The 9,324-nt window shown below is 41.3% G+C and overlaps 1 protein-coding gene across 2 annotated transcripts; it reads left to right on the top strand.

Moving 5' to 3' along the window:
• Positions 1-2,472: 2,472 nt before the first annotated feature.
• LOC141627169 (protein HIRA-like) lies at positions 2,473-8,997 on the top strand. Of its 2 annotated transcripts, none has more exons than XM_074440595.1 (10): positions 2,473-2,902; positions 3,712-3,987; positions 4,433-4,687; positions 4,794-5,191; positions 5,319-6,288; positions 6,834-7,044; positions 7,151-7,391; positions 7,546-7,668; positions 7,910-8,021; positions 8,219-8,997. In XM_074440595.1, the coding sequence occupies exons 3-10, from the start codon at positions 4,466-4,468 to the stop codon at positions 8,720-8,722; spliced, it is 2,781 nt and encodes a 926-aa protein (XP_074296696.1). In that variant the 5' UTR covers positions 2,473-2,902; positions 3,712-3,987; positions 4,433-4,465; the 3' UTR covers positions 8,723-8,997. The 2 variants fall into 2 exon arrangements, with proteins under 2 accessions (XP_074296696.1, XP_074296695.1); XM_074440594.1 differs by having other exon boundaries at positions 4,436-4,687.
• Positions 8,998-9,324: the final 327 nt, after the last annotated feature.

Raw genomic sequence — 9,324 nt, forward strand, 5'->3', positions numbered from 1 at the left:
CAACGGATGCGGCTATGCCACAGCGACGTTCATTGCTTTAATTATGGCAGCAACGTATGCATTGAGAGGAAACCGGAGCCCATACTCCAGGTGTCTCATGTATACGCCGATACAACCCAGGGGAGGGCAACAGACGGCCTGACCCTCTTTAGGAATAACAATCCTATACTCCCTGCCGAAGGAGAAATGATGTTCGAAAAAGTCGGGCGGAACAATCGGCGAACTTGTTGGTCCAAGCACGATCGGGGCCGATCTTACAGCGTCGCGTGATCTAGGAGATGCGGCCTCTCCTCGTCGGAATGAGTCCTTTCCTCATCATCACCATCATCATCACCGTCATCAACATCATCATCATCATCCGAGAAACCATCCAAATACCGATCATCAACCTCAGGAGAGGGAGACCTAGGGCCCCCGGACCGTATCGGGATGGCGGCCAGTGCCTCCTCTTCATCAGGGCGCGACGGGGAACCCCCCGGCGCAGGATTACTAGGTCCGGCATCAGCAGAAGACATGACAATGAATATTTAACAAGAAAAAAAGATTGAAGAATTTGTTTGATTACCTTGGAAGGAAGTGTTACACCGAGTAAATGCTTCGAGAAATTAGAAAGAGAAAGGAACTCTGCGAAAGAAAAGCTTAACAAGAGAAAAATTTTTGAAAATAAAATGCGGAAGGCCAAAATGAGGGGCTAACTGCCCTATTTATAGAGCAAAGCCCACTCAATCCGACCAATCAGAGCAAAGCCCATGAAGCGTCAACCAATCAACGCCGAGCCACGTGTCAAGCATGCGACCATGGAATGTCAATCGACAAACATTACAAAACTTCTTCAACACGCTCCTGTGACGAATGCCAATCGACGTATCTTCTTCAACACGCTCCTTGGTATCTACTTGCAAAACGGCCCGCCGATTCAACCAAGCTTGGCAAAGACCGGTACCGGGGCAATCAAAAGCACATGACACTCACAACCTCGGTCTCGGCCAGCGCCACTTTCTTTTCCACATTTGATGCCCTTTATACATCCATGTGGAGGGGGGATACGGTACGGCCTAAGCAAAACCAAGCCGAGGTAGAAGAAGCCGTGGCAGAAATTTTTACTTGCGCAGAATACGCTCAACACTCATCGAAGATCCATACCACGGCATAGACTACGCTGGGGCAAATTGATGGGGCATATTCTTGCACCCGCTGACCGAGTCAAACATATTGAGCAAGGTCAAAGATATCCAAAGCAAGTCAACACCTTGACAAATGACCCTAGCCGACGCAGCTGACTGTCGGCTCCCTTGGGTCTCGGCCGAACTAGCCACCGGGAGACAAATCCGCGTACTCACATCCAAGACCCCTCGGCATGGAGTCAACAGGCCCGCCCGGCCGCCATGGGTCCTCGGCCGAGGGTAGAATGCTCTTTCCACCGCTCCGCCACTTGGCCATTTGGCCACTACGTGACAAAAGGTGAAAGACTATAAATACTCCTCAACCCTCATTGAGGAAAGGATCCGCAAATAATCAATTAAACATACTAATCTGGTATAAACTCCCTTATCTCTCTACAATACACATTGTGCCAAGTAACACACAACTTAATCCCTTTAAGTTTATTGACTTGAGCGTCGGAGTGAGTTCGCTCGGTACCAAGCCGAGCCCTCAGTTTGTTCATTGTTTCAGGAAAGGCCGAAAGGAAGAGTCAAGCAAAGTCATCATTCTACAAGCTTACGTGGTAACAAATCTGCTTCGTAATCATACCCGGAACAGTATATATATTATCTTTTATTAATTGACGTAGTTAAAAAAGTTTGGAGTCGAAAGCGTTTCGCAAAAACTGGTTAGCTTATGTAAGATATATGGAGGAGAATTTTATTAGCATTACGGTTAGGTTATGGTTATGATGTGATAAAATATTATCTTCTCAAATATATAATCAATTTTACATCTTGATTATTCTCTCTAAAAATATAAGCATTAAAAAATATTATAGGTAGTTTTAAAAAGTTGAATTATCTGTAATCGCTTGAAAAAATTTCATTTAATAATATAGATAGATATTGGATAAACCCAAGTATAAATTTGACCTTTCTCCATCTTCAAGCATACTTGCTCGCCGTATACTTACGCACTCCTTCAAAATCGGCCACCCTTTGTCATTCCTCCTCACTGGACCCGACCTAACCCGAACTCGACGCTAAACCAATTTGTAGATCTCCCACTTACAAATTACAATCCTCATTAGCGAATTACTCCCTCTATCCCGGTTATTTGTTGTCCTTTTTTATTTTTGGGTGTTTCAGTCATTTGTTGTTCTTTCTATTTTAAGAATGAATTTGATGAGTAATTTTATCATTCACACTCAATTTATTTCAGTTGTCATTTACTAATTGGCTCTCTCCCCTTTGTGCGAAACCAAATAACAACAAATGACCGGGACTGAGCGAGTACTATTTACTAGTACTGCGATGGCTTACTTCCATACCAACCCTTTCTCCTCCTAATTTCTACTTTTTGCCAACATTTGTACACACTCACACTTTGTTCAAATAAAACCCAGAAATTTTACACGAAATCTCATTTTATTCGACCGTTAAACATAACCTAAACCCTCAAAGCTCACAACTTTATTCCCAATTTTACATTCCATGTTTGTTAATTTTAGGGTTTTTGTTGGGTCATTGTAATTTCCTGAATTGACCCAGTAATTAGTTTTTTACTTAAAACCCAGTAATTTTGTTCTTATGGGTTTTTGTTGTTGATTAATTAGTGGGTAATTAGTAATAAGAAATAAAAAGTAGCCATGATTGCTGAAAAACCTAGTTGGATTAGACATGAAGGTATGCAGATTTTCTCCATTGATATTCAACCTGGTGGTCTTAGGTTTGCTACTGGTGGTGGGGACCACAAGGTAAAAATTCCAACATTATGATTTTTTTTTGCTTAATTTAATTTTGAATAATTTCGGAAACAATCTCTTTGTGTTGCTAACATAGGGGTAAGGCTGCGTACATCTGACCCCTCCTTACCCCGAATTTGTGGGAGTCATTAAGACACTGATGTAATTTTGTTGTACTTTACTTTTTTTGGAATCAAGTTTCTTTGTTAAATTTCGAGTTTTGTTCATTTGCTTGGAAAATTGTATTTTCTTTATGTTTGTTTGTTGGATTAATTGAGCTGATAAGTGTGCATTAGGTTGTTAGCTAAATGAATAGGATCATATAGTTCAGTTCTTGAATGGTTCGGATCATGAAAAGTCCTTTTACAAGTTAGGTTATTGGAGTGAGTCTAGCGAATCACGAATGGGTTCGAGCATATTCTATCACGGGGCTTACTTAAAAACTATATAGAGTATATCATGTATTGAGTGTTGCCTACTCGTTCGTGATTGCCTACTCATAAGAGTGCATTGTGTATCAAGTGTGGTCAACTCATAACGAGTTAGACATCCTTGTTACTTGTGTTCTATAATAGTGCGGTTGAATTGGGCTTGGAAATGCAGAAAGCACAATCATGGTACATGCACAATTACAATAGTTTAGTCGAATATTTTCTACAAGACCTGCATTGTGAGCTATAGGTTGAAATCTTGAAGCTTTGGAAATTAAATTTTTGCCGTGATTCTCAGAATGGTCATTGACTTGTTGGTGGCTAAGTTGTAGCTGTGTGTGTTTATTAATGTGTTCGATAATATTATTTGATGCCGTGATTTCTGTTCAGGTGCGAATATGGAATATGAAATCTGTGGCTAGAGATTCTGAGAAGGATGATCAAACACACATGATTCTTGCAACTCTTCGTGACCACTTTGGTTCAGTCAACTGTGTTAGGTGGGCCAAACATGGTCGGTACATTGCTTCAGGTTCAGACGATCAAGTAATTTTAATTCACGAGAGGAGGCCTGGTTCTGGTACCACTGAGTTTGGTAGTGGAGAACCGCCCGATGTTGAGAATTGGAAGGTTGTCATGACACTCAGGGGACACACGGCTGATGTGGTAATTATCACTGCTCTTTCCTTTTTGATTGCATTTTTTTGGTGCATTAGTGTTAAAGCTCAAACTTCTTTCTGGGAATAAAAAGTTCAAATCTAGTTCCACTTATACTCATTACAATAATACTAAGTACTGAACAAGATGTGATTGCATCATCTGTTATGTGATTGCATCATCTGTTTGCAAATTGGAAATGCTTTCAAATTTTACATCACGAGTTATGTGAATCTGTTACACTAAGATTATGCCTGTATGAATTCGTTTATGCTGTGAAACCGGAAAAAAGAGGTCCTGGTTCATCTCCCCTCAATTGCTTATCTGCTAAAAAATGGTGCGCATGACCGGTTCCTAAATTATGTCTTATGTTCTACTGGTGTTGATTGTTTCTGGAATAATACTTACCCTGTGCTTGAGTCGGTCTAAGCTGGGTGTTTTTTCATGTACAAAGTAGGTGGATCTTAATTGGTCCCCAGATGATTCAATGTTGGCAAGTGGAAGTCTAGACAATACAATACACATTTGGAATATGGGTAATGGTATGTGCACTGCAGTTCTTAGGGGTCACTCTAGCTTGGTGAAAGGTGTTACTTGGGATCCCATTGGCTCGTTCATAGCGAGTCAATCAGATGACAAGACAGTTATCATATGGAGAACGAGTGACTGGAGTCTTGCCCACAAGACTGAAGGCCACTGGGCCAAATCGGTATGGTCTTTGCTCATTGTTAAGCTCTCTTTTTCATTTGTTTTTTTACGTTGGCTGTCAAAAGAGGGTTTACATCTCGATTTCTAATGATTACTGTGTTTTACAGCTTGGATCAACATTCTTTAGGCGACTAGGATGGTCTCCTTGCGGTCACTTTATAACTACAACACATGGCTTTCAAAAACCCCGGCATTCCGCACCTGTACTAGAAAGAGGGGAATGGGCGGCCACTTTTGACTTCTTGGGACACAATGCCCCTGTTATAGTTGTGAAGTTCAATCATTCCATGTTTAGAAAAAATTCCTCCAGTGCTCAGGATGTTAAAACTGCATCTGCTGGATGGTCTAATGGGGCCTCCAAGACTGGAGGAAAAGAATTACAGCCCTATAATGTTATAGCTATTGGCAGTCAGGATCGTACGATAACTGTCTGGACAACCGCAAGTCCACGTCCCCTATTTGTGGCTAAGCATTTCTTTACCCAAAGCGTTGTTGATTTATCATGGTAACTTCTTGTGTACTTTTCTCAAACTATAGATACAATCTGTTAGGAATTTTACTCCTAACTCGTTTGTTGTTTTGTTTGTCATTTCACACTGTCTCACTTGGCTTTTTTATCTGTCCAAAAACAGGAGCCCGGATGGATATTCCCTCTTTGCATGTTCTTTGGATGGTTCAGTTGCTACCTTTCATTTTGAAGTAAAAGAAATAGGTCAGAGGCTGACAGATGAAGAACAAGATGAGTTAAAAAAAAGCCGTTATGGTGATGTTCGTGGCCGACAGGCTAACTTGGCTGAAAGCCCTGCACAATTATTGCTTGAAGCAGCAGCTGCAAAGCAGACGACCAACAAAAAAGTTACCAGGGATATTCCGCTCGAGCATGTAGCTCCAAAGCCTTCCTCTGACTCGGGGTCCACACCAAAAGTTCCCGAGTCACATCTCGACAATGGGAAGAAAAATGGAGACATTAGTTCTGATGGTTTAAACAAAGTGTCGACATCAGCCCGAGTTTCTGTTCCCGTGAAGCAGAAAGAGTACAGACGTCCTGATGGCCGAAAAAGAATAATTCCGGAACCAGTTGGCTTGCCTCCCCCTCAAGAAAACATTGCACCTGAGTTTTCTCTGCCATCTGATGGCAGAAAGGATATTATTACTAACAAAGAGGTCTCTATAAAGAGAACCATGGGAACTGGGTTGGACTTAAAGGAACGCACTGGGGTCACTGCTAGGGCTAGCTTTAGTGAAAGCTTGGTTATAGAACGGGTTCCACCTTCTTCAGGTAGAGATGATGTTTTGGTTGAGTCCTCTGAGAGTGCTAGAGCATCTAGCTCTTCAAACGCTATCAACGCCAAACTTTCTATAAGAATAGTAGATAAAAAAGAGGGTGCCGATGCAATGGCAGTTACTTTGGAAGCTCGTCCAAGAGAACATGCTGTTAGTGACATTGCTGGCATGGGCAGCACATCATTTATGAAGGAGACAGAACTAATTTGCACCAGAGGAAAAGAAACACTATGGAGTGACCGTATATCTGGGAAGGTCTCAGTCTTAGCTGGGAATGCCAATTTTTGGGCTGTTGGGTGTGAAGAAGGTTGCCTACAGGTAAATCCATGTTTAGGCTTACCGTTAATATTTTTGTGTATCTAAAGTTAAATCTTCTGTTTATGTCATATTTCCAGTTTACTAGTATATTTATGGAAGGTCTATAACTGTATATTTGAAGTCAACTTCCAAATACAATTGTTTTTGCCAAATTATTGTGATGATGATCGTAGGTAGAACCTGTTAGCTTGTTTAGAATGGTGATTTGCAGTGGAGGAATTAAGGGCTTAATCTTCCATTCTGTGTCTATATTGCACACTTGAAAGCTAAAGATGTAACAAAGTATATATGTATCGAATCAAATGTTGATTCATGTTACGTGACCCCTAATCAGTTTGGGATTTAGGCTTTGTTGCTGTTGTTGTACATGAATATTTAGTAGTATATATAAATTAGAATGCTATGTGCACAGGAGTGTCATAGATTGAATATATCCTAGTCCGCACTTGTGCTTTCTGCGCGAGCTAGATCATCTGTTTAGGCGAGAATGTTTGTTTAAGGGGAGATGTCAATCTAAATCTTCTCTTGTTGTTTACACGTAAAAGGTATACACAAAGTGTGGAAGGCGTGCTATGCCAATGATGATGACGGGCTCTGCTGCAGTATTTGTAGATTGTGATGAATGCTGGAAATTATTGCTGGTCACAAAAAAGGGTTCTGTGTATGTATGGGATTTATTTCGTAGGGCCTGTCTTCTCCAAGACTCATTGATGTCCTTGATTACTGCAGATCCTAATGCATCCCAGAAAGATGCAGGTATGCACAAGATCTATTGTCAAAATTGATAATCCTTTTTTAATTTATTGCCAGCAGATATAGGTTTTAGGTTTCAGATTCTGACATCTTCCCGTGTTCTTTTCAGCTACTATTAAAATAATACACGCAAAGCTATCAATATGTGGCTCGCCTCTTGTTATATTGGCCACTCGCCATGCTTTTCTCTTTGATATGAGCCTCAAGTGCTGGCTTCGAGTAGCTGATGATACTTTCCCTGCCTCAAATTATGCAAGCTCCTGGAACTTGGGGTCTTCTCAGAGTGGCGAGCTTGCTGCATTGCAGGTTGACATACGGAAATTTTTGGCTAGAAAGCCAGGTTGGAGTAGGTATGTCATGCATGTGTTTTGCAACTTTTTTCTCATGTTGACTGCACAAGGATGGAGGCAGTATCTCTATATATTACCGTTCTCGTTTTAAATCTGGCATTGGGGGAGGTGTTTGAATTTGGAGTCCTAATTCATGTGTTTCTTCCTTTTCTAGGGTGGCTGATGATGGCCTGCAAACACGTGCTCATTTGGAGGCTCAGTTGGCATCAGCCCTGGCTTTGAAATCTCCTAATGAGTATCGCCAGTGTCTTCTGTCATATGTCCGATACCTCACAAGGTTTGTTGGCTTTACTTAACATAGTGTGTTTTTTCCCGATTTATTGGTGTGGTTGTACAAGAAATTTTCTAATTTGTTTTATACGAAGCTTCTTTTTAGTGGCTCCTGTCCTCCTGTGAAAGAGAGTGCATAGTAACGTGTATTTCTCAGATGGAGTGCAAGTAGCTTTATTACGAGTACCAGTATGGCAGTATTAATTCCGTGTATATTTATTTCCCATCTGTTTTTCTGGAATTTGCAGAGAAGCAGATGAGTCCCGATTACGTGAGCTTTGTGAAAGTTTTCTTGGACCTCCTACTGGAATGGGTGGTGCAGTAGATCAGAAGGACATTGCATGGAATCCTTGTGTTCTTGTAAGGCCGTTTCCTTCGTTGTTTTCTTTTTCCCATGTTTACATCCTGCGTACATTTTTCATTCACAAAATCAAAATCAATGAAATTCAGAGTGGTTCAACGAATCAACCCCTCATAGTGATTTCCCCTCGTGCCCAAGTGTGCTCGCCTTTTTAAGTTCAAACGAATTGATAATTAGGTTTATTGTTTTTCTACAGGGATTGAAAAAACACAAACTGTTGGGAGAAGACATCCTTCCGGCCCTGGCGTCAAATAGAAAACTACAGAGACTCCTTAACGAATTCATGGATCTACTTTCTGAATACAGCGGTGATGAAACTCATGCAGACCACAATAACTCAATCCAATCCTTGACCGCCACACGGGCTGCAGACAAAGTAGACTCAACCCTATCTCGAGATGATCAAATGGAGCTAAGGGTGGACCAGGGCCCCCATACAGCCGAGAAAATGGAAACCACCCCTACGTCAAGGGACCAAGCGGACGGTCTTATAAACCCGACCCATGAACAAATAAAACTGCTGTTCCCAGGAGAAAATGTAACAAAGTCCATGTTAGAAAAGGGTGATCCCAATTTAGAAATGTCACGAAAAGACCAGAAAAAACGGCGGTCCACATCTTCCATGGAGCCTATGAACGTAGACCTACCAAAGGCAGACAGCATCGTAGTGGCGCTCCCTGCTAAGGAACATGACCTGTGATTTCGGTTCCCTTGAGATACGTGTTCCTAGGCGAGTCATATCAAATTTCCCATGAATGTCGAGAACATGGAAGTCGTGGTTTCTCGAGACTATATTAAATATATAGGTTGATCGTCGATAAATTACTAGTAGCCATCATTTGTGACGGGAAAGATTTCATTGTTGATTTTCTCACATAGGTTGATCGTCGATAAATATATAGGTTGATCGTCGATAAATTAACCGGGTTTCTGAAGATGCCCGGTAGAAATAGTTCCTATATTTTCTGGCTTAAAGGATTCCCGAGTTTTTTTTTTTTTTACCTAGACGATCAGTAGTTATGTGTTTCACCCTGGATCGCGGTTTCAATTTTCAAAGAAGCCCTCCAGCAATGTGGGACACTCACATGTGGCGGAAGCGTGGGCCCATAACCCAGGTGTCCCAGGAAGAAACATTGGGTTCTAATACCATGTTAGAACATACAAATGGGTCGGGCCACACTCAAACGTAGGAGAGATCAAACCACTTGTCAATCACAAGAGATGTTTCATCCTAAAATCAATTGACAATAGAAGAAGTAACTCCTTTGGTTATAAAGTGATACAATCTTTCTTTTTCCAACA

This window comes from Silene latifolia, chromosome Y (genome assembly GCF_048544455.1).
Source record: "Silene latifolia isolate original U9 population chromosome Y, ASM4854445v1, whole genome shotgun sequence".
NCBI lineage: Eukaryota > Viridiplantae > Streptophyta > Magnoliopsida > Caryophyllales > Caryophyllaceae > Silene > Silene latifolia.

What these genes read in the sequence shown, in the direction of transcription:
- LOC141627169 (XM_074440594.1), top strand. Translation starts at nt 2,795, where the DNA reads ATGATTGCTGAAAAACCTAGTTGGATTAGACATGAAGGTATGCAGATT. An exon ending in AGAAAGCCAGGTTGGAGTAG is followed by an intron (nt 7,392 to 7,545) that starts GTATGTCATGCA and finishes TTCCTTTTCTAG; the next exon opens with GGTGGCTGATGATGGCCTGC. An exon ending in CATGGAATCCTTGTGTTCTT is followed by an intron (nt 8,022 to 8,218) that starts GTAAGGCCGTTT and finishes GTTTTTCTACAG; the next exon opens with GGATTGAAAAAACACAAACT.